General features: G+C 44.2%; 1 protein-coding gene across 4 annotated transcripts in view; it reads left to right on the forward strand.

Moving 5' to 3' along the window:
- Nucleotides 1-25,144, forward strand: part of CEP164 (centrosomal protein 164) — a 47,671-nt gene that overhangs the window by 11,066 nt on the left and 11,461 nt on the right. For all 4 annotated transcript variants that reach the window (XM_063311283.1, XM_063311284.1, XM_063311285.1 and 1 more), the window contains 17 exons: nt 4,100-4,188; nt 6,644-6,850; nt 9,544-9,675; nt 11,012-11,228; nt 11,848-11,925; nt 14,085-14,216; nt 15,094-15,216; nt 16,245-16,388; nt 16,863-16,946; nt 17,494-17,562; nt 18,326-18,504; nt 18,851-18,983; nt 19,813-19,880; nt 20,124-20,328; nt 20,878-20,985; nt 21,533-21,647; nt 22,781-23,137. In XM_063311283.1, the coding sequence (XP_063167353.1) occupies nt 4,100-4,188; nt 6,644-6,850; nt 9,544-9,675; nt 11,012-11,228; nt 11,848-11,925; nt 14,085-14,216; nt 15,094-15,216; nt 16,245-16,388; nt 16,863-16,946; nt 17,494-17,562; nt 18,326-18,504; nt 18,851-18,983; nt 19,813-19,880; nt 20,124-20,328; nt 20,878-20,985; nt 21,533-21,647; nt 22,781-23,137 (2,440 nt within the window). The remainder of the gene's footprint in view (nt 1-4,099; nt 4,189-6,643; nt 6,851-9,543; nt 9,676-11,011; nt 11,229-11,847; nt 11,926-14,084; nt 14,217-15,093; nt 15,217-16,244; nt 16,389-16,862; nt 16,947-17,493; nt 17,563-18,325; nt 18,505-18,850; nt 18,984-19,812; nt 19,881-20,123; nt 20,329-20,877; nt 20,986-21,532; nt 21,648-22,780; nt 23,138-25,144) is intronic.

The raw sequence follows: 25,144 nt of genomic DNA on the forward strand, positions 1-25,144 counted from the left end.
CTTTGTTTCTCATGTTCTCCCATTGCTCCAACATAATATTATATCCAAAATTCTTAGCCCATTTAATCATACATTCTTGTTAATCTTCTAAATTCATCTGTAACAACATCTTATACATCTTTGTAATAACATGTTCCTCATTTATACAGAGTCATCACACCATTTCAAATTGAGTTGTTTCATTAACAAATTTAAAATTCTTTTTATCCACTGTAAAGCATTCTGACAATTGCACACATGTAAGCCAATGACATGTAAAACCTTCCACCTGTAACTGTTACCTTGTTTTAAGTTTAGGTTCACCCTCTTCAAAGTTTAACAACTGTTTATAATTTAACCAGCTTGTTTTCCCCACATTTTCTCTTCTAACAAATGCTTCTTGAGGTGACAACCACAATGGTACATTAGGAGACAATCTTGCTTTATATTTATTCCAAACCCTCAGTATGGCACTCCTAACAAAATGATTTTTGAAATCTTTATTAACTTTAACCTTATACCACAAATAAGCGTGCCACCCAAATCAGTTCATGTCCTTCAAGTTGCAATAATTTCCTGTTTTTCAAAGTTATCCACTCCTTCATCCAAAGAAAACAACAGGCATCAAAATACAATTTTAAATCAGGTAAACCCAAACTTCCTTGTTCTTTGGCATCTTGTAACAACTTATATTTAATTCTTGGTTTTTTGCCTTGCCAGAATTAAATTTAGAAGTATCTATAGGCAGGAGCTGAGAAGAATTAGTATGGTGGCTTGAGGTTTCAGCTGGGTTAATGAGAGACATGGGGAGGAGTCTAGGACTATATGGTTGTATGTAAGAGTAAAGGCAAAACTGAAATACTTTGGCCACATAATGAGAAGACAGGACATCCTGGAGAAGATGCTGATGCTAGGGAGAGTGGAAGGCAAAAGGAAGAGGGGCCGACCAAGGGCAAGATGGATGGATGATATTCTAGAGGTGACGGACTCGTCCCTGGGGGAGCTGGGGGTGTTGACGACCGACAGGAAGCTCTGGCGTGGGCTGGTCCATGAAGTCACGAAGAGTCGGAAGTGACTAAACGAATAAACAACAACAAGAGTAGTCACCCCTGAGTGAGAGACAGGAGGTGGGTAGGAGTGGGTAGGGTGCCCCCCTGTGACCAGTAAGAGAGGTTGAGGGAGGGCACAGTGAGTGTGTAGGTGATGGTTAGACCCTAACAGTGCCAAGTGTTGGAGGTGGTGCGCTGGGGGGCCTGCCATCACCTGAGGTTGAGGGCAGGAAGATGTGTGCATGGGGGAGGGGACCCTTGTTTCAATCCAGGGTTTCCGGAGGTCCAGGATTGGAGGCACCTGGGCCTGGGAACTCTGGGGGCTACAGAGCGGGTTATCCCATTGAGGTGATGGACCAGAGATGTTACAACGGGAACTGGAGGGCAGGCTATCTTCAGGTAAGACGCCCCCAGTGTTTGTTACCGGTGGCATGTTCTGGCCCTCCGGGTTCAGACCTTAACCCTGGACAGCAGATCCTTGAGGGCCCTGGTCTCCTGCTGCTGCTTCTTAACACCAGTCAGTTAACAACAAGGCCTCCCTCTGTAATGATTGCCTACCCTAACAGAACCAGACTCACAAGTAGAAGCTTAATGATATCTGATTTATTAAAGAATAGTATGCAAATACAAAGAAAGCTGAGAATGAGGAAAAGCGCGCCAAATACAAACTAAAAACCCTCGGCACAAACGTAATCCCTCCCCTCGCCCAACCGTTTCAAATTCCCCACCCCAGGTGCTGGTAACAATTTCTGCTGATGTCCTGGGAAGAAAACCTTGAACACACAAGATAACCCAAACACATTCCAACCTTGCTGAATACAGATAACATCCCAGGAGACAGAGTCCTCCTCCCCTCCCAACCGAAACACGCATCAGCCAAATGACATGCAAAATGTTACGATGCACTTTAACATTGAAACGATGAACATGACAATCAAGGCAGACCTGGCGTGTATCACCAAGACCTGGCTGGGCCCAGAAGGAGGGGTATCCCTCTCGGAAATGTGCCTGGCCGGGTTTCAGGCACCAGCTGAGACACTGGGGCAGGGGAGGAGGGGGGGGGGTTGTCATCCGAGAGTCTCTAGTGGCCTTCAGGGGCGCTGCTCAGCAAGTGGCCGGTTGTGAGACCCTGTTTTTTCAAGTTGGGTTCCCAAGAACAGTTGGGAGTGTGGCTGCTGTACCAACCTCCCTGCCTGAGCTGCTGGAGGCCGTCGCGTGGCTGGTGGTGGAGTTCCCCAGGCTTATGGTTCTGGGGGACTTCAACCTGCCGTCCCTGGGGCATGCCTCAGAGGCAGCCCGGGAGTTCATGGCTACCATGGCAGCCATGGGCCTGTCCTAGATTATTCGGGACCTGACTCGAGACAGTGGCCTCACTCCAGACTTGGTTTTCTTGTTGGAGCAGTGGCGATGTGATCTGAGGGGAGAGTTAGATCTGTCCCCATTGTCATGGTCAGACCATGCCCTGGTGGCCCTGAGATTCTCTTATGCTGCCCCACTCTGCAGGGAGGCAGAACCCATTCAATTGGTCTGCCCCCGGCAACTGATGGACCCAGTGGGTTTTCAAAATGAGGTGGGGGGGTTATACCCGAGGATCTACTGCACGGTCCAGCGGAGGTCCTGGCCACAACCTGGAATAGGGAAGCAGCTGGGGTCTTGGACAGGATCGCACCTGTGCGACCTCTCTTGCCCCATTCAACCCGACCCTCCCTGTGGTTTACAGAGGAGTTGAGGGTTTTGAAGAGGGTTAAGAGACATCTAGAGTGCCACTGGAGGAAGACAAAGACTGAATCTGACCTAACACAAGCTAGAGCCGCTCTTAAGGCCTACCTTGTGGTGATAAGAGTTGCGAAATGTCAATATTTCTCCGTTCTTATTGCATCCGTGGAATGCCACCCAATGGCCCTGTTTAAGATTACTCAATCCCTTTTCGGCAAGGTGGGCTCAGTAACCCACCTACAGGGCCATGAGTATGTGGTACCGCAGGATTTGGTGCTTTCCCCTCTACGATTTAAAGTCTATATAAAACTGCTGGGAGAGGTCATTAGTCAGTTTTGGGTGAGATGCTTTCAGTATATAAATACTACCTAGCTATGCATGGTTACCCTAGACCAAGGTGGGGATGACATGAAAAGCATGAATTGGTCTCTGGAGCCTGCCAGTGTCTGGCAGTAAGCACCAAATCCTGTGGTACCACATATATCAGAGCGAAACTTTGGGCACCCTAGGACCACACACTCAGATAGGAAGGAGCATAGCTGCCAAAGAGCAATGCCTTCAACTCCCAGTCTTTGTAGGGGTTCCAGCAGGGTACAGTGGTATTGAATGCCAGGGTCCTGATGAAGTTCAGTGGTCAGGGCAACTGATGCTGTTTCCATCCCATGACTAGGCCTGAGTGATGGAGATCCAGGTAATGTTTCTTCAGTGGTTCTCTATGTGAGATGCCACTGCCTTCCCACCAACCTTCTGGAGAAAGAGAAGGTTGGAGATTGGGCAGAAGTTACCCAGATCAGTCAGATCAAGGGAAGGCTTATTCAAGACAGGACACACAACCAACTGTTTTTATGCAGTTGGCATAACTCCCACCTTCACAGGTGGGTTGACTGTTTTCCTGATCCAGGCACTCACAATCTGTTGAGCCACCCAAAGGAGATCTAGTCCACAGCTCCCTTCTTCAGTTTTATCCTAAACTAAAAATAAAATTGTTATTTTTTTCTTCCTTTGTGGAAACGCTTCTGTTCAAAGGAGTGGGGATGGCCTTAACCAACTTTGGGGATGCAAGAGGTGTGTGTGATGTCAGGAAGTGTATTAGGTTGGGCTTCTGTCTCTTATCAGAGGCTTTATCAAGGTCTTACTTTTCCAAGACCCCAGATGCCCTGCTATAGCATGTCTGAATTGTTCAGATGTGTTTGAAATGTTACAGTAGCTTGGCCCAACAGAGGAATCCCAACACATGGAAAAGGCTACAAGTTTCAAGCTTCATCCTCTTGCTCAGGTTGGATCTGTGATATTCATCAGCTTTTCACTGAAATACAGTGCTGTGGCAAAACCTCCACCCTCACTTTCTTTTGCAGGACAAAAGCTGGTTGGTGCAGGGGAAAAATCAGAACGAAGACAGCTTGGGAGAGGAGCAAAACAGAGGCTCTGCTGTGGCAACCGAGAGGTATAGAAGCAAAAATCCCTTGCAGAAAGCATGGGTATTGCACATCTATCACCAAAGGACGTGCCTGACTTTCTGCGGTACACTCTTCCTTTAATTCCATCCTGTCCCCACGAGCTTCCCACCCTCCTCTTGGCAGCACTGCCTGCAAGTGCTCATGTGTAGTAGAGCTTCACTTGGACACATTTTGAGGAGCCAATTATTTTGGTTGCTGGTGTCACTTGCCAGCTCATCATAGGCTGGCATTTAATGGCCAATGACTTCACACTGGGCTGCTGGAAGCCCAGTACTGGCCCTTTCTGAAGATCAGCTTGTGACCAGGGGTTAACTGAACAGTCTCTAAGAGAGCACCATCTCTGAAAACAACAGTTTCCGGGCACTGGTTTTCAAGACTGCCTTTGAGCACAGAAGTGAGACTGCAGCAACACTATACATTTTATTTATTTACTTATTTGTTCATCATTATACTACTGATGTCTCTTGGTACTTTACAGTGCAGAATAAAACCAAAGTTAAAGCCAAATATTTATAAATAAAATTGAAATAGTCAACTATTAAAAATCTGCTCAAAAACATGCATTTTATACATTTTCTAAAATGCCAGTAAAGCAGGTCAGTTCCTTCACCTTAGCAGGGAGACCATACTAGAGGCCAGGAGAAACTGCAAAACAGGCTTAATTCTCCATGCCTGCAAGGTAAGCTGTGGTGGCTGTAGGCAAACTTCTTCCAGTGAGCTCAATGAGCAGGATGGAGTGTGAAATCATATAGAAAAAGGCAGTCTCTCAGGTACCCTGTCTCAAGCCTTTTCAACCAATGCCTTGAATTTCTCCAAGAATTGTGACCAGGGGTTAACTGAACAGTCTCTAAGAGAGCACCATCTCTGAAAACAACAGTTTCCGGGCACTGGTTTTCAAGACTGCCCAAGTATAAATGAAACACACTTTCTTTTGACTCCTTCCAGAGACCAGTTGGCTGCTGAATTCTGCAGTAATTAAAATTTCTAGACTAGTTGCAAAGGCATTCCCACAAATAACTATTTTAATTTTATTTATTTTTTATTTTTATCCTGCCTTTATTATTTTTATAAATAACTCAAAGCGGTGAACATACCTAACACTTCTTCCTCCTCCTATTTGCCCCACAACAACCACCCTGTGAGGTGAGTTGGGCTGAGAGAGAGTGACTGGCCCAAGGTCACCCAGCCGGCTTTCATGCTTAAGGCAGGACTAGAACTCACAGTCTCCTGGTTTCTAGCCCAGCATCTTAATCACTAGACCAAACTGGCTTAATGCTTATAAGGCATACCTGAAAACTTTAAACAAGCCAGGAAAACAAACATTGTTTTAACGAAGAGCCTTTTATATTGTATCATGTTAGCACTTTTCCCCCATAATGTTGGTATCCAGAATCTAGATGGTTAGGAAAATTAAAAACTACGCAAGATATGTTGCATTTAAAGGAGTTCAAACCATTCCTGGAATGTGGTACTGATATGTGATTATAGTATTATATGAATTATCATGATATTGTAAGAAGAGTGTGCCACAGTATTATTCTCCTGTGAAACCACATACCAAAATAAGCATCCCTTCCCCGTCTCTGTCCTGGGGATTTGGAGAAAAGAGGCATTTTGCCCTGCTGCTGCTGCTGCCTTAATGGGGAAGGACATGTCAAAGTGTGCAGATAGAAGCCTCACTGCTATATTGAGTTGAACAATTGATTAAAGAGTGCTTTCTGGGTCCTTGCCATATTTTGATTCTCTGGGTCACTCTCATGTTGGTATTTGAGAAGCTCGGCTGTGGATGTAAGGAAGTGATGTGGCTGCAAATGATAGAAGTAATTATGAGGTTAAAGTGCATCAGATTAAAATGGTTGTTGATGTTCAGACATCTTGGTGTGAGCTGGAAGCAACCTGAGGATATCAGAATTGATTGGATTGGCATTTGCCTTGTTGAGTGGCAAGGAATTGTCCTAAGTAGGCTTCAGTTTGCTCACTTGCCTGTAGGCTTCAGTTTGCTCACTTGCCTGCATCAAGTATCTTTTTCTTCCAGAGTCAAACTAGCAGCAGCTGCTTCTTGGTTTTTGGGAATAGCCCAAATATAACCAAGTATAATATAATCAAGTCAAACATTGCATCCGTCTCAGGTAGCAAAGGGGCATCTTCATTTCCTTCCAGCCTTCTGATGGTTCTGCCTTTTCCTGTTCTTCGTACCTTGTCAAGCCTTGTGCCAGTGCACTTGAACAGGACTACATTTTGCAGAATAGCTACAACAAGCATATCATTCAAGCCTTCCTCTCAAGGAATTCCTCAAGAGAAAGTATCATTGCCTGTCCATCAATAATAAAGGAATGCTTCATGTAGAATGATGGAGAGATCTGAATGTCTCCAAGACTTCTGTATTTGCCCTGGTCAATTCATTTCAAGCAACAATTAGTGTGAACTTGTTTCTCTTAATAGCAGGCAGTTTGAGACTGAAATTAAGCCAATAAAGCCCTGGAAGATCCATACTGGGGGGTCGCTGAAGGAAATAACCAAAGTGGAAGAAGCAAACATGTATTTGCTGCAAGAAAAACAGACACATATTCAGAATTTGCAGGAAGAACTGCAACAAGAAAAGGAAGAGGAGATCCTGATATTATATCAGCAGAAAGAGTCTGCCCTTTGGTGAGTTTCTTTCCACCTATGCTGCAGATACTTGCTTTCCCTTCCTTCCCTTCCCCCCCCCCCCCTGCTGTAAATGCCAGTAGTGGTCATCTTCGGTCACATAGATCAAAGGTGCAAATCCAGAGCCTTGGCATTTTAGGATTCTTTCCTGGAAGGAGGCAAGGAGTATTTCTTGCAACACTGAGATCCAAAATCCCAACAGAAAATAGCAAAGAAGCTATTTAATTGGAAAGTTTTTAGGAAAAGCTCATCCACTAAGAGGATAAGTGACTGTCTTGATGTGACACACCCCCTGGGCTTCTGGTATTTGGGGGGTTGGATCTGTACTGATTTGTGTTCTGCATAGGACTCTGGTAAACATTGGCATCCAACTCTTGTGTTGCTTGATATTTTGGTTGTTCTCTTCCTTCCATTCTTTTTCCTCTTCCTGCATTGAGGTAGTGTGCATCTTTTCTGTCTTAACCAGAATAACTTACAAAGTAGTAAGTTTTGAACATGACACTTCCTGTTCTATTTGTATTGGTCATGGCAGTTTTTTTTTTTTTATTACATTATATCCAGCTTTTCTTCTGGGAGATGAAGGTGGCACACATGGGATCTTCCTGTATTTTATCCCCACGAAAGCAGCCCTATGAGATTCAGTAGACTGAGAAATAGCAATTACAATAAAGTCATTAAGTGACCTCTGTCCATATGAAGACTTGAACCTCCTCCTGCTGGGTTTCAGTCTAATGCTTTCAGCAATACACTACATTGGCCCTCAATTATCAGTGCTTAAAATCATAGAGTGCAAGGACTGGAAAGGATCTTGTAGAACATCTGATCCAACCCTCTGCATAGTTCAGGAATTCATTACTTCAGCATCTGCGACAGATGCCATACAGCCTGTTTAAAGACTTCCAGTGAAGATGATTCCACTTCCTCCCATGGCAGACTGTTCCATTATCTGTTCCATTTTTCTAATGTCCAACCAAACTTTATTCCCATTGCTTTTTGTCCCATCTTCTGGACCAACTTTGAACAATTCTGCCCTGTCTTCTACATCAGCTATCATGTCTCCTCACATTTCTCTCTTCTCCAGACTAAACATCCAGCACCTCTGTTCCTCAAAAGTTTTTCCTTCCAGCTTCTTTATAATTTTGCTTGCTTACCTCTGGATTTAATCCAGTAGATCAGTATCCCAGAGTCCTTCCTAAAACATGCTGGCCAAAACTGGACTCAGTATTCTAGGTGCAGTCTGATCAATGTTCAATGAGGAACGATGGCTTATCTTGATTTTGCCATTATGTGATCCATCCAGACACTTCTCTATAAACTGCTGCCCAGTATGGTCTCCCCGTCCTAAATTCATGCCTTTGTTATTTCCTATCTTTTCTATTAGTCCCTGTTGAAATTCAGCTCGCTGATTTCTGCCCATAGTTGCAGCATATCAAAAACCTCCTTAATCTGGATCCTGTCCTCTGTTTGTTTTCACCCCATCTTTCTTTGTGTGCAAATTTTATAATCATGCTTTCTAATCCATTTTCCAAGTTGTCTATAGATATATTGAACAGGGCCTAAGTGGATACAGTATACCATTCCATTGAGTACAATTATTCAGCCAGCTCTGTAGCCAACTAATTGGTAGTGTAGGTCAGGCCAGCCCACATTCTGTCATTTTCTTTACTGGAATCTCATTCTGTTAGATGGTTTGCCAAAGACATGGTACATGATACCCACTCCACTCCCATGGTCAACTAGATTGGTAGTCCTCTCAAAAAAAGGAAATCAGTTTGGTTTGGTGTGATTTCTTGATAAACCCATGTTGGCTCCTGCCAAGCAAGGCATTCTTTTCAAAGTACTCACACATCAACTACTCAGTAATCTAATCCAGAGTTAACCTTATCCGTCTGTATTTACTTGAGTCTTCTTTTTTATCCCTTTTAAAGAAGGGAACATTATTTGCTCTTCTCCAGTCTTCTGATACTACATCTGTCTTCCATGATTTCTCAAATATCACAGAAGGGGCTCACGGCTCTCTGTTTTAGTTGGTCCTGGAGATTTGTTTGTGATAACCAGATGCCCCCTAACTATCTCTTTACTTATCTTAAGTTATCACTTCTTCCTTTTATGCATTGTTTTACTTAGGTCCATTTGAACACAATTCTCTTTGGGGAGAAGACTGAAGCAAAGTAGTAGTTGGAGCTCTGTCTTACCATCCATTCTTCCTTTTCCTTTCTTTTACTACTGAAATAGAAAACAGTATTTTTACCATTACTACAACTTCTAGTTGTAAAAATTAGAATGACGTATGAAAAATTTCATAGCTTACTTTACATGGTTGATTCTGCATACTGTTTTCCACTGTTTTCCAAGCATGTTTCTTCTCTACATCTGCCAGTGTCTTCATTGAACATCTGCTATAGGATATTCCAGAAAGAGCTTCAAAATCACCAATCTAGACACATTTGTAAATGGTGAAGCAAGATATCTAAAAGGAGCGTTGACAAGGCTGACTCCTAAATACATGCAGGATGGCTTTTTAAAATCTTTCCCTACAACCATATTTACTGATTCACAGTTCTTGCTTGCTTGGAAATCACACAATAGGCTTACACTGTAAATTGCTGAAGGTTTCTCTCAGGCTTTCGTGGCAGTCCTTTTGTTTTGAGGAACTAGTTTCATATCCAAACCACTATCTGCTTATCTGTTAGGTCACTGAGAACTGAGTTGGAGAGAACTAGGCAGGAGGAGGACATTCGCTTGAGGGATGAGGTCCAGGTGGAACTTCAAAAATTCCAAACTGAGATGCTTTCTGAGATGGATGCGGAGAAGGAGAAGATCAGGTACCAGATTGCATTTAAGTCTGTATATTGTCCTCTGCTGTGGAAGACATGGTGAAGATTGTAGGACTGGAGTCAGCTTTATGTTTAGATTAGTGCTGCCTGATGTGTGCATTCTCCTTAGTCTGAAATGTTTGTAAATGGGAGGGCGACTGCCTCTCGGATGAGATTGCTTTTTATGTCAGACAAGGGCCTTTGGAGTATAGGTGAGATAGGATTGATTTTGCAGTTTCATCTCACTTAAGCAGCAAAGTTCAATAATTTATTTATTTGTTTAAATTATATATATGGACACGCATCTCAGCACTATACTCTAGGCAGCATACAAAATTAAAATACATCAACAATCCAGGTAACAAATATCTGAGGTCACAGAAATCATTCCCAACTTACAGTAGAAACAACAGCAATAAAAACAACCACTCAGCAGAATTAGCTCAATTTTCCAGCCCATATACCTGGGGGAACAGCTAGGATTGTAGTGACTTATGAAAGGTGATCAGAGCTGGAGTCATCCAGATCTCCAGAGGGCTGTTGATCCACAGGCGGGCACTGCAACGAAGAAGGCAAGACTCCAGGGTCCAGCAAGATCATACTGTTTAATAGAAGGGACCCAAAGCAGGCTCTCTCTGCTAGATCTGGTGGGGCAAGCAGAAACAGGTGGTGTCACAAATAGCCTGGCCCTGTGCTGTGTAGGCCTGTATAGGTGAGGACTGGCACCTTGAATTGCACCCCAGTGACTACTAGAGTTGAGCAAAGTAGGGTGGTATTTCCCTGATCTGCCTTCCACCATTAACTGATAGTCCTCCTGAGTCTCTGGGCTTGCACTTTGTGAACACCTTCCTCTACTAGTTGATGCTGGATGTTTCTTAGAATTGGGAAATTCAGAGGCTGAAATGTGAGGCTCTGTCCCTGAAATATTTGCACTGCGTACAAATGGAAGAGCTCACAGGGTCCCTTCGTGCACAAGTGTACGTGGTCTGATCACAGAGGTCTGTGATAAAATCCCCTTCCCTCTACAAAAGCTATTGCTATGCTGGCAGAACTCCCACCATTAGCACCACCAAAAGAAAAAAAATGTTGTAAAAACATTGGCAGCTTTGCATGCTATTTTCTGGTGACAGAATTCTATATTCTCTGCCCTTGAATTCAAATTTTGGGTTGCCTCGGCCATATTGCACTGGTCAAGATGTTCATCCAAAGGGAGGCATCTGGGGCCAAGATATTCTAAAGACCTTGGCTTCATTCTTTGTCTCTTGCTACCTCTCAAGAGAAAATGTGGAAAAGTTTTCTCACCATCCCTTACTAACTTCTTTATCCCTTACTAACGTCTTTTCAGGCTGGCACAGGAAGCTGCACTGAACCAGCTGAAAGAAGACCTAGAATCCTTTCAGCAAGCCAAGAGAGAAAAGCTTAAAGAACAGAAGTTGCTTTCTCTAGAAAGAATAAAAAAAGAAGCTGAAGCTGTTGTGCAGGCTGAACAGATGGAGCTGGAGCAGAAGAACCAGAGGGCCCTGAATGAATTGAAGGAGAAGCTGTGTAGAGAAAAGGAATTGGTGAGGACCTCTGGGTTGCAGATTCAGTATCCACCACCAGGGCTAGGAAACAAGAAGAACCCCTCTGGTGCAAGACTGAAGTATTATCATGCTGCTCAGGACCAAATGAAAACTTCCATATTACAGGGATACTTAGCCTCAAAGGGGAGAATCATTCTTAGAAAATGTGTACATGAAGAAATTAATTCAGTGAACTGATAATCATGATGTTCAAACTCATTCAGGAAGCTTAGTGGTAATAGAAAAGCAGTGTCTTAGAGTATTAGAAAGTTGGACCACGATGGAAAGATCCATGTTCAGGTGTTCACTTTGGATGGAACTCACTACATGAAATTCGGTGAGTTCTATCTAGTTCTGGTCTTACTATTATTGAGAAAAGAATTTGGCTGTCAGTACAAAAAAAGTTTTCCATCCCTGCTTGTAACCCTGGAACTCTTGCCTAGTAAGGAAAATTAAGGTGATAGATTCTAGTGGTAGATTAGGACCTAAGTCAGGACCACTAGGCATACAAAATGACTGCAAAAAATGCTTATGGATATATCAGGGATATCTGCCAGTCTTCTAATTTGGAAGCTATAAATGGTTTTAGTTACAAGCTGTCTTCTTGATTCTTTGGCAGGCCATGCAGGAACTACAGGTACAGTTCGCAGCAGAGATCCAGCAACAGAAAACTGCAGCAAAAGAAGAACACCAGAAGGTAATACATATATATATCAGAAGGGAAGGAGCAAGGTATGTCCTTTTTTTGCAGCTGCAATGGAGTCTCTAATTCTCATCCCAATTTCACAAGCTGAGCAGATGCTTCCTTCATGCTGTCTCTGCAGTCTCACAGAGAGGCCTGTGCAGGACCTCATTTGTGAACTTTCTAAACCTATAGAAGAGTTTTGGAGGCCCTTTTTGCTTCATGCTCAGGTGGAAAAGAGAGACCACTGCTGCCCCTCAGGTTTTCTTTATTTGATGGCCTTGTTCTTCCCTCAGTTTCATTTTGTCTATTTTGCTATTACATCTTATTTTCTGAGGTGCTGGGAACTTCGTAATTCTTTCTCTTTTTTCCCCTTTAATTTCTACACTGAAGCAGCCATTCTCTGTGTCTCTTGTATCTGGCTGGTATTAGTGCTGTCTGTCAGGAGGTGTGTATGTTCTCAGGATTGGACAGGCAAAATGCAGAATGCAATGTCACACTTGTCAAGCAGATCAGATTTTTTTTCTTTTATCCCTAATATTTCAAGTTTGAAAAGATGATAGAGAAAGATAGAGTTCTCTGAGTTTGGCTTTTACAGACAGAAACTACAAGCAGCATTCAGCTAAAGCAGATAAACTAATCCCTCCTCCCTGCTACACTTTCCTGCAAAAAAGGTTGGTATGCATTCACCTGATTTGCCATTCCAGGGTAACCATCTCCCTGCCCACAATAATAAAGCTTCTGTTCACTTCTTTAGTGCATGTGTCTCTTCTGAAAGGTAGTTATGCTATGTTTTCCTTAGGCTTATCAAGGGAAACCTGATTACAACCTTTCACTGCCACTAGAATGTTGATCATTCATCTCATTTCTTCAGATCCTATTCTCCTTCAGATTTCTGCACCAGATAGACACAACCCCTTGAACCAAAATCTTCTGCACACACAATGACCCTTGTGCCAACCCCTCTTCAGTGATCTTTCATCACCTGTCATTTTTCCAGCAATCAAGACTGCCTAAATCTAACAGTGCTTGCTAACCATCTTATTTTACCCCCTTTCTTAACCTGTAGATGAACGGTTTCTAAAAGGTTTGCCCAGTCGACATCTACCAGTATTTACCTGAAGCCTGTCACTCAGTTTCACACAATTAATGAAGCCATGTTTTGAACTACTTGCTTCTTACCTATCTTATGCAACTCCAGTCTTGGAAAGTTGCCTTTCTTCTATAACAAACCATAAAGTAGACAAACAAATGTGCTATTAAGTAACATCTATTGTTATTCATGCCCGGTCATGAGGAAGGAAGTCCTAAGGCCAGCCATTTCAGGTCTTCCTTTCGGACTTTATTGAGGTATTGTGCTTCCAGTCTTCTGTCACGCTTCCTTATGTCCCAGTTCTTTGTTCTGTATCTTGGATATTAACAGCTACGGCAGGTAGTAAGAAACCAGATTGTACAATTTCACAGACTGTAAAAGATTATTCCTTGGTAGTGATGGAAAAGGCAGTCTGTATGCACGACTTATCCCACTGAGTCCCAACTGTCCAGTTGTTCTGCCAGTGATGATCAGAGTTGCGATTCTTTGGGGAATTTCCTATGAGGGACCTTTGCCAAGGTGTGATATGGTTGTATATTTTTTGTGATGTGTGATATTTTTTGGTTGAATGAATGCCTTGCCTGCTCAGGCACCTCTTTTGGAAACTTGATGTTCAGCTCTTTGGCTTCTTAGCATCTGATGATAATCCTATATAATCTGCAATATTGCACAGAGCTCATGGAAATGAAAGACCAACTCCTTGCCTTCAGCCATAGTTCTGCCAGTGGACATCCATGTAATCTGTTTTGTGCCCCGTAGTTAATGCTTCACTTCGCAGCTATTCTTATAGGCACTAGGTGGGTTGGACTTTGAAACAGCAAGAAGGTACAAGCCACACTTTCTTGAGAGTGCAGTTGAGGGTGGTGAGAGATGCTGTCCAAAGTCTTCTTCAGCTTTGTAAGTTTCTCATGCAGGTACAGTCTTATTTCTGTGAGCACACACGTAAATACTTAGTGAAGTACAGGTAGCTTAAGAAAAGCAACCTGTCTTTCCCACTAGCCAGGAAAAAAACTCTAGTAGGCTACATACCATACATATTGGATGGAAGTGTCTGAAGGTTCCTGCTTTGCCTCCTGGGCAGGTAATTCTAACCCTCCAGATGGAAATAATGGAGGCTCAGAGAAGAGAGGAAGCAGAATTTCAGAAGGAACTTGAGAGTGTGGAGCAAAAGGTTCAGCAGAAGAGACATCAAGTAGCAGAGTATGAGCGAGAGGTAATGAGCAAACACTAACACTTCTTACAACGTGGTCTCTAATGTGCAGTATCAAATTATTCTGAGGCACTCTGTACTGACAGAGGATATGCTGCTTAGTCAGATTCTTAAACTCCTTCCCTCTCAGTGCATTGTGAAGGAATTGAAACTTATGCCCTAAGTTAGTTATTTCAGAACAGGTCCTTAAAGGCAGGCAAGCAACTACACCACCAGCAGAGGGCTTCTGGGTAGAGTAGCCTTGTTAAGGGCCTGTCACTTCTGCTGCACTAAAACAGAAAGACAGGTGCTATTAAAACCCACATGATTTATCAGAGATATCCTGGGGCTACAGGGGTGTGTCTCTAGTTAGGCTCTGATGCTGTTGTGAAAGGCAAGAGAAGATGGTGTAGAGAGTAAGAGGTGACCTTGACAGAAATATGTAAGAACTCTTATCTAGGCTCAGGCAAACGCCTCCCTGATTCACTGGAGTATAAGAAGGAGGGGAGGTACAGCACAGACAGATTTGCAAGATTATTATAGCCAATCTCAATAAAGTGTAGTTCTGGTCTTCCTGTAGAGTTGATTTTCTGGTCTGGTCCACCTGGTGGGTAGCACTCTGAAGTCCCAGAAAGCCTCAACTTCTTTCTTGAAGAGGAGGATGGAGGCAGGTGGTCCACCATCATAAATATAATGATGGCCATTTAGAACTCAATTGCTGAGCTTGCATAACATATTAGACAACCTATGCTTGCACAAGGGTCACAGTAGCTCACATGTGCTGAGAGATGGTGTACTGTGCTGTTCCTTGGCTGCAGCTTTGGAGCATTTTTTGTTGTTAGTGTCTTATGATGGTGGGGATAATAGTAGTTTAATCTGGATGCCTTTACCCCAACTGTAGCTCACTGACCTCCTGAAGGAGAAGCGTCAAGAGGTTGAGCGAGAGCATGTGAGAGAATTGGAAAAAATGCAGAAGATACACCAGGAGGCACTAGCTAGGATTCAGGCACAACATGAGGACAAGGTAAGCTTACAAACAAGTTGGATGCAGCAGCAAAAGTTCCAATGGGCATATAGCTGTTTTGCTCACAGCATCTGAGGAAGAGATGGGGCTAACTTACAGGCGTTATTTATCTATCTATCTGACTGTCAGACTTTTATGCCGCTACAGTATAATCTATTAAAGACTCTCAGCTGTTAACAGTAGTGAACATCCAAAATAACGTCCACATTAAGAAATAATAAAATACAGCATAAAACTTCCATAGTAAATTTCATTAAAAATATGAACAGTGTGCAGAACAACAGGCAGCATTTATTTGTTTGTTTGTTTAATCATATTTATATGACCGCCCACCTCACAAGATGTGACTGGGCAGCATGCAATAAAAAACCATGAAATAACTATTAAAAACATTCCACGTTTTTTTTTTAAAGTAATATTAAAAAACTAAGAGAGCATTATGTGTTACAAACAATGTAGCCACCTCATTAAATAGCCATTTCCCTGAGACCCACAAGCCTGTTGACCCAGCCAAGTTTTCAGGGACTTCCAGAAGGACATCAAGCAATACTTGAACTTTCTCCAAATGCTCTCTTTTAACTAATCTCCAGAAAGTTAAAGAAAGGGAGGCTATTCTGTCAAGTGAGTGCTGCAACTGAAAATTAAGGTCTCAGGCCTTAGGCCCCTGCATCTCCCAAAAGTGGGAAATCCCAAGCAGTTTCTCCTAAGAAGAATATATCGATTCAGGCTAGAGAAGACAGTCCTGCAAGTAAGCACCAAGCCTTATAGGGCCTTAGAAGTTAAAACTAAGGTTTTGAATTGCACTCACAAACATATTGACAGCTAATGCAGGGCCTGCAGAGCTGATGTAACATCAGTGCAAGCACACACCCTCCAGGAAGAGGCCACTGCACTCTGTAGTGTCTGCCTTTCAAAGATAGCCTCGTGTAGAGCATATGCGGAAGTCCAGACGGGGTGATAGACTGAGTTACTGTTTCCCTCCCTCACCTTGAATAATGTCAACTCTTGTACCTCTGATAACATGGCAGGAGAGGAAACAGAAGGCTGAGTTGCTTGCAGCATTGCAAAATGAGCTGGAGCACATGAGGCTGCTCCACAAGGCAGAGCTAGAGGCTTTCCTGAAGAAACATGTGGAACAGCTGGAGGACCTGCATCAGAGACATCAGGAGCAGGTAGGGAAAAAGGGCAAGAGGGGAACACCTAAAGCCTCTGTGCCTGGAGCCCTTTGGAGGGCAAGACGACCTCCTTTGCAGTTTTTTCATGGGGCCCTTTAAATGTGGCTCAGTTCACAAAAAAGCCATTTCCAACGGACCACAGTAATGCTTAAAGAGCTCAAGGGTGCCTCTCTAACGCTTTTTATTTATTTATTTATTTGCTTACTTATTTAGTAAATTTACATGGCCACCCATCTCACACGAAGTGACTTTGGGCAGTGTCAAGGATACAAGAAGATGGTAACTGTATCTTCCACCTCTTTGGGCCTCCTCTTAAATTTCCCATGGCTGGGAGGGGAAGGCTCCTCTTCTTCCTCCAGCCTTAGTCATCAGCTCTTCTTTCCTCATTCCTGTGACATGGTTGTCATGGTTGTCTGTGTCTTGGCAGAGATCGTGTCTTTTTTGGCAAGTCTTATGGCTTTCTTTGTACAGGAGAAAAGGGCCCAGGATGCGGAACAGGAACTGGAGCTCCGAGCTAAAGATGCCCAGACGAGAGCAGCTCAGCTCTGTGCCCAGGTGAGTGCATGCATGCACAACTGTGTGTCCTGTTACACCAGTGGTGAAGCGTAACGTGGCCTCTTGGACCACTAGTTGAAGCACAATACATTTCTCCATGTGTCTTATGGAAGGACTGGATGAGTTCTTTTTGGAAAACTTCCATCATCTGAATGCATTTTCGACTGTTTTCTGTTCACCTACCAGTTTCCCCTCTAGAGGAAGAACATTGTCATAGCTCTGACATAGAATTTCCTGCATACTCTTCCCGCCCAGAGTTGCTTGCTGAGATGGGCGGTGGAGAAATGTGTTACATACATACATACATACATACAGCCTGAGCTGAAACTTGAAGAACTCTTGATCCTTATAAGGCTTTGCTGTACTCAGTCTTTGGTGCCCTGAATTGTTCTTTGTCCCTTGTCCAAGGGGCTGTGTTGCACTTCTGGCAAATAGATGTTCTGGAACATAGATGTAAGTTTCCAGTTTCTTAGCACCTGTAAATCTTGTCCCTGGGGAGGAATTTTGTGCTCTTCCCAGCTTACTTGAATTATTTCTTGATGTGTAGGAGGAGGCCTGGAAGAAGAAAAGGCAGCAGGTCCTGGAAGAAGAGAAGCAGCTGGAAGAAGAAAGAAAAGTATGCACTGGCAGCTCTTGCAGTGGGCTAGGAATCCCCTTTCCCTTATGATGAGATAAGGGAAGTCTCATGCCTGGAATTAATGCAATTAATAGGTGTTAGAGAGGAGATGGGGAGGCAGGAGCATCACAGGTTTCTGTCCCTCCAAGACTACCTGGTCTCTTTGCACTGTTCTTCTTTGGCTGAGGGCTAAGCAGTCACAGGCTGGCTTAAAGCTGAGAATGATGAGATGTTGTTGTTCACCAAGATTCCAACTAGTATTAGATTGTCTTCTCTGGGGGTAGCTTTCCAAAGTTTCAGGCAGGAACTTTTGCCTGGAGAGGTCAGCAGACTTTTGGCCTGGAATGCTTAGCATGCAAAACATGCATTTTACCAATGAACGGTGACCTCTTCTCTAGACATGAGCAGGAAGACTACTGTAGAATAGAAACAACCTGAGGGGATGGGTAGCTGGATCAGAGTTGCCTTTTTGCATTGTTGCAGTACCACATCTGCTCTTCCTTGGATGATACCAAAGCTTATCTCCGGCAGAGTACCCGCTAACCTTGCCAGAAAACTCTGCAGGTCAGCCAGTTATTTAAGGCTGCATCTGCTGGACTCTCTTCTGCTACTGCCTTTTAATCTCTCATTCTCTCTTTTGCAATGATAGGAGTAGTTTGATGCCAAAGCTGCAAAAATGCATTTTTCTACCTTTGGTAGCTCAAGTATGTAATTGCGTTCATATATTAGGCAATGGAAAAGCAAATGCCTTTAATTTTTTTAGGAAGCAGCTTTGGCAGCTCATTCCCACCGTGAGGAGTCCCAAAAAGCACAGGAAAACCTTGAAGACACTTTACAGCAGCTGCGCAGAACTCTGGCAGAACTCCAGGACCAGAAAAAAAAGTTGGAGTCTCAGGTGGAATTGCTACTGTTACAGAGCCAGCAGTTGGAGAGGCATACCAGGTGGGGTTTGTTCTTTGCTAGACAAGCTGGATTTGAATGGGCATCATGTGGTAAACCATGTGACAAGTAGATATAAGGATATGTCAGTGACTGATGGAGAATCTTCTCCTTATATATCTTCCTAAGATGTAGGAAGAATGGGAAGCTGACTGGCTCACTAACCAGGAGGCATTCACTATTTTGCATGCCCATTTGCCACTACACTTGAGTCTTGTGTCCCCAACTTTCACTTTCCAAATGTTGAATAAGAATTTGCCACTTCTTGAAGTCAGAGGGAGAACCAGAAGTGCTTGCCATCAGACACCTGTTGATCCTGGACGGCATCTGACTTCTGTGTCATTTATAGTGAGCTGGAGGAGACCATCAGGACCAAGCAAGAGCTGCTAAAGAAACTGGATAAAGAATGCAGTGAAGCAGCTTCTCCAAGGAAAAAGGAAGAAGCACTCCGAGTTGAAGACCTGCAAGGGGACTATCCAGAGGTCAGTGGAAGCAGGGTCAGAGACGAAGAGGACTGGACATAATGGGAACATTCTACTCTGTGGAACTTACTTTCAGTTTCACAGTTCAACCTGGACTTTATAGTGAGGGGATAGGACAAGAAAAGCAATATATACCATAGCATGCCATTCAAATAGTTTTGTAGCAGCATTCTTACTAAATGCCATCAACATGCATATGAAATTTTGCAGATCTACCCACAAAAGGACACAGTAATTATTGAAGGAATGGTGAGGGATGGGAAAGACAAAACCTTTCCTAAGGGAGACCACTCTAACCACTCTCTGACAGCTGACATGAGACTCTCACAACCACTTCCTCAGGCATCTTGAAATTGGAGGGGCTCAAGTGTGGTTTGAGCTGCAGGGTATATCTTAGGAGGATACACTGGGGCTGGAAGAGAGCGATCTGGGGAGGCTGAAATTTGAAAAAGGCCTGGTTGGGGGCTGAAGTACCTAAAAAAGCAGGGGGTGGGAAGGGAGACTGTTTTATTAAAAACGCATGGGATTCAGCTTTGGTTCTTTGGTCATGGAACTGGGAAAAATAATCATTTGCTGCTGAGAACTTGGAGGGCTTTGCTGCTGGAAGAGATAAATTAGGATCTGATTCCATACAAATCAGTTCCAGATGTTGGTGTGAGCAGAGGGAAAATCCTCTGCCTGAGAAGAGATGGGAAACAGTATTGCCTACCTAATACTGAATTGCTTTGATTTAAGCCTCCTCCATTAAGTAACCATATTCTATATTTTTCCTTGATCTTTACCCTTTGTTTACATGTGACTTAACTTTAAAAATGATTTAACCCTCAAGCCTTCCTCCAGAGAAATGACATCTGACACACCCAAAAGCAATGAAGACAGCAGCCTTCTCCTGAATCAGTAAGTGAAAGAAAATTTGGGTACCCTGGAATAACTCTCTCTGTGGTATCTGTGACTATAGGCATTGGCAGCTATTGGGGTCAGGATAGAGGAGAGTGGCTAGTTGGCCTCTCTGTGAGCTGCTGGTGGTGATGCCAAGTCACCCATGGTGGTATTTGCTGAAAACTTGCTAAGTGTTGCACTTTACCACCCAGCGTTTGAGCAACAGCTCTTGCTCAGGTCTTTTTCTTTCTGTTCTTACAGAGTACGACACTACATTTCTGCCGAGGGAGCTTCGCTGAAGACAGCCAAGGAGTTCTTGGTGTGCCAGACTCGTTCCATGAGGAAAAGGCAAACTGCCTTGAGAGCAGCAAAGCAGCACTGGTATCATGATCTACAGGGAACACAAACTGTACAAGATTCAGGCCGTTCTCAGGTGTTAGAGGGAGTGTGCAGAAACCTGGAAGAGGTGAGTAGTGAGCTGGGCAAAGCAAGGCAGTTTTGGAAACAATCGGCTGTACTTTAGAACCACTCCTCTAAGCTGTAATAACTATGGTTTGCAAACAGATTTGGTGCCTGCAGAAAAACGGACTGAGAAGGAGCGGGGAGGGGTAGATAGATAGCTGTGGAAAGCTTGCTTTATCCTGTTTGGGGCTGAGAATACCACAGAAGGGGGAACCACCTGGCTTCTTTTGGACTGTGCCTTGCTGCAGATTGGCAGCTGGACAAGTGGCACTGCAGAAAACAAACCTAAGTCAGGGTTAGGGTTGCCTCTTCTGCCTTCTGCAGTGAGTCAAATGCGAACCCTCTTCCGGGGGAAGGATTGAGCAGCTGGCCTACTCCTCTCCTGCAAACCCTGGATCCCTGCAGCAACAGCTCCCAAATGATGAGACAGTGTTACTGAGAGGACTTTAAAGTCAGATGACAATGCCAGCGAAGTTGAAATCGGTCCTAACAAAAAGTTCCTCATCTGTTGGCTGGAGTTCTGTTACCACAGTATGACTTTCTTTCTCCCTAGGAAGGGAGGCAGCTAGATGAAATGAAATCTGCCATGCAGAAAGGGCAGGAACTGCTGAAGAAGAAAGAACAGAGGCTCAGCCAGCTGGAATCCTCTCTTCTGGAAGAGGTAACTCTGTCTTATTCAGCAAGGAAGCATACTAAGCCTTCCTTCGTGCCATGGCAGCTGCCTGACTATCCCTCTGGAAAGGAGTGGAGGGAAAGAGCCTCTGAATTGTCAGAACAACTTTCATCTCTCTCATTGACCCACATCCCAAGGGTGGGGAGGCCCCATTTGATTTTTGTTGCTATGTAATCAGCCAGGGCATCTACCTATCAATCTGCCTATTCAAAACATGGATGTTTTTGATGGTATGATTTTTTTGTTCCTGATGGAGATCTAACCATGGGGTGTACTTCCAAGAGATGGTGCTGAACAAGGTGGAACTGGATCCACCTGTGGAATTTTGTCCTGGGTGCTTCAATCACTGGCTCTTCCAGTAACCTGCAACCCAACTGGGGATCATGCTGATTGTGAAAATCTGGCTTGATGGGTTGTTTTGGCCGGGCCAGAGAAGCTAAGTAAGCTGGCCTGGCCCTGCCTACTGATGAGTGACTGTTTTTTAGCCTGGATTGTTGAGACACAACAGCAAAGAAAACCACTTCTTCTTTACTAGTTTTCTGATGAAGATACAATCAAGGGAGTGGCCTGCAAGAAAATGGTGACTTTTGACCTCAGTGACTCAGAAGACACAAGTAGCCTCATGAGTGCTGATCAGTCTCCCCACAAGAGTAAGTGTTTGGATAAATGCTAAGACCAGCATCCCAGAACCTACAGTCTGAGCTTTTTCAATCTGTGAGTTTACACTAGTTTTTCCCAACCTGCTTACCTTCCAAGTGAATAGACTTTCACTCCCATTTCTGCTCAGCTAGCATGTTGTTGCTGAGAATTCTGAAAGTTGGTCCACACATCTGAAAAGCACTCTGGCTGTAGAAGGGTGGTCTGTGACACACCACTCTTCCTATTTGCCAACAAGAAATTGACACGGGATCAAGGGTGTCCCTATAGCACGGGGGTTCCTAAACTTTGTCATCACACCTCCCTTTAGTATAATCGTAATGTACGCACCTCCCCTAAAAATCAAAACACCAAAATAAACACAAATGAACAGTGTAAACAATACAATGAAACTTTGGGAAAGGTGGATTTATTGTAACAGTGTAATTGAAAGGCTCTTCACACCTTCCCCAGAGTCTCTCTCTGCCTCCCAAAGGAAGGTACACTGCACAGTCTGGGAGACCCTGCTGTAGAAGCTGGCTGGTCAGGAGAGGCTCTCCCATGAACTCCAATCTGCAGCCCTGTCCTCCCTTGATGGAATTTGATGGGACGCGGTGGCGCTGCGGGTTAAACCGCTGAGCTGCCGATCGGAAGGTCGGCGGTTCGAAACCGCGCGGCGGGGTGAGCTCCCATTGCTAGTCCCAGCTCCTGCTCACCTAGCAGTTCGAAAACATGCAAATGTGAGTAGATCAATAGGTACCGCTTCGGCGGGAAGGTAACGACGTTCCGTGTCGTCATGCTGGCCACATGACCCGGAAGTGTCTACGGACAACGCCGGCTCTAAGGCTTAGAAACGGAGATGAGCACCGCCCCCTAGAGTCGGACACGACTGGACTTTACGTCAAGGGAAACCTTTACCTTTCTCCTCTAGTCTCCTGGAGTCAGTGAGTTGCTGGATTAAGCCTGTCTGAACAGCTAGCTTTGACCTTCTGGAAAGCTACCTCCCCCTGCCCCCCTTAATGCAGGAGGCCTTTCGTTCTGAATTGTGGGTGGATTTCAGTTCTGTGGGTTCAAGGCTTGACTACCTCCGTATTCTTGGCCCAGGAATAATCAGTGCTTCTCTCCCTCCATCCCCTTACCTTCACAGTAGCTGACCTGAAACCAGACGTCCAGTTTTCTCCCTTCGACAAGATCCAGTGCTTGACCGATTCACTGCAGCATATCACCAGTGACCTGAACTGCGTCCTTCGTCTCCTGAGTACCTTCAGCAGCCAGCAGTCTCTCTTCACTTCCACCCAAGGCCAGTCGCTGGCTCCGTCAGCCAGAGATGGGATTCCTCTGACTGCTTATACCTCCCTGGCACGTGCCTATTCAGCCGCACCGTTTGTACCTTCTACTGGACCTCAGTCAGCCTGGTGTAGTAGCTCAGGTCCCAGTCCTGCCGCTGTGAGTGGACAGTCTGTGGACAGTCTGTTAATGGAGAAGTGGCGCAAGTATTTCCCAGGTGAGAATGGATTCTTGAGCTGTTTCTTTCTTGTAACCCAAAGCCCAATCTGCATTGAATCACTGAGTGATTCTTGTTTGGGGGGAAAGGTTCTTAATGCCATTTGAACTAAAAACTTGTTTGGGGGAAGGGTCTTAATGCCAGTTGAACACTAACCCTGGTTGGAGGGCTCAGTGTGTGAGCTGCTCTCTGAAAGAACCAGTGGAGCTTGTTTTTCTTCCCTCCCCTTCCCCTTCCCTGCTCCCAAAATGAGGCATGATTGGTGGTGGACTCCAGAAATGGGATTTGGATTATTGAGAGCAAACTTGAGGCCATTATTTGCAGCCGCTTTGCTCCTTGTCTTCAGTGCTCCTGATTCACAGGATTACTGTAACTGTGGGGAGTGCATTCTGTGGGAGTCTACTTCTTTTTCTAGATTCAACAGTTTTCCATTTTGGAATTTATTCCCCCCTTTGCGCTTATAGCGCTCATAATGGATTCCATTTCAGGGTCTGGGAACCTAGGGACCCCTTCCTTCTCCCACAGCTCTTCTAGCTTTGGCAGGAAGCTGGATTCATTGCTGCCCAGCTAGCTTTACTTTCCCCCTCCACAATATTTGCTAATGGCTCTTGCCTTACACCATTATGGTATACTGTACTCATATTGCCCAAAATGCAATGAGTGTTAAGAAAATGATTTTAAAACTCTGTCTTCCAAAATCAAACCAAAAATTAGAAACATAATATTCCCACAAGTTTCTCCTAGCTCTGTTATCTGATATGCCAAGAGGTTCCTTTTTAAATCTCAAGACATTCTGATGCTCTCACACCAGACAAGGAGCTTTTTAACCTTCCTATATTTATCAAGCAGTGGTAACCATGGTGTATCTCAGTTGGTTTTGTTCAGCTATAGAATTTTTGAATGCATTTTATTTAACTTAGAAAAGAACACAGAACTCTTCTCAGTGTGAGAAAGTCCCTTTCTATTCTTGCTTCTTGTTCTTATTTATAAGTATTTATTTATAAGAGTTATAAATTGTCTTACTCCAGAAGCTCTAGGCAGTATAGAAAATAAAAATACAATAGAGAGGAAAAGTACTCTAAGAAGGCATAACACTATAAACAAGAATAGTGTAGATCTTCCTTCGGCTGCTTAATCATCAACGGCCTTCCAAAAAAGCCAGATCTTAACTATTCTCTGGAAAGTCATAAGTGGGGGAGGGGGGATGTGTGTGGCATTCTTGCTCTGCAAGGTAACCTGTTTCAAAGAAGGGGAGCAGTTACCCACTTCCATGCCCCCTCCCACTGTCCCTCCTCCTGCTGTGCCTTCTGATAAGAGGAAACCTTCAGCAGGTGCCCTCTATTCACCCAGACTGGAAGGGTAGACTTTATATAGGCACCCAAGGCCTGAGCCATGTAGGGCTTCATAGATAATAAACACCACCTTGAATGGCATTCAGAAACAAACAGGTAACCATTGCAGCTCAAATAACAGTGATATTACGTAATAGTAATGTGATTGTCCAGCAACCACAACAACAGCTGTATTTTACAGCAGCTGGAATTTCCAGATGGTTTTCCAGACCAAACACGTCTCATGTAGAGTGAATTCAGGCCCAAGATGACAAGAGCATGAGTGAACATCTTCAGAGTGCCTAGTTCAAGGTAACAGTGCACCAGACAAAGGGTCTCTGGACCACAGTCTTCACCTGCTCTTCCCCTGCTCTTCCAGTTAGGAGACATGAGTACAGGAAGACACCTAGATTATGAACTTGCACAGCCCCATTAAGAACCAAAGTTAGTATCACCCCAGAATCAATTGGCTTCCAAACCAGCAGCCACACCATTTTGCTTGGATTGAGTTTAAGCCTATTTCTCTCAAGGCCTTGACTGCCTCCAGGCACTGGATCAGGACCCCCACCATAATTCAGAACAGGCTTTTCACTTTTCTTCTCACTTCCTTTTGTAATTTATGTGCCAGTCATTTCCCTGGCTTATTTGCAAACTCAAAATCAGAGTCGCTCTCTGA

The sequence above is a fragment of the Candoia aspera genome, chromosome 9, assembly GCF_035149785.1.
Source record: "Candoia aspera isolate rCanAsp1 chromosome 9, rCanAsp1.hap2, whole genome shotgun sequence".
NCBI classification, from domain to species: Eukaryota; Metazoa; Chordata; class Lepidosauria; order Squamata; family Boidae; genus Candoia; species Candoia aspera.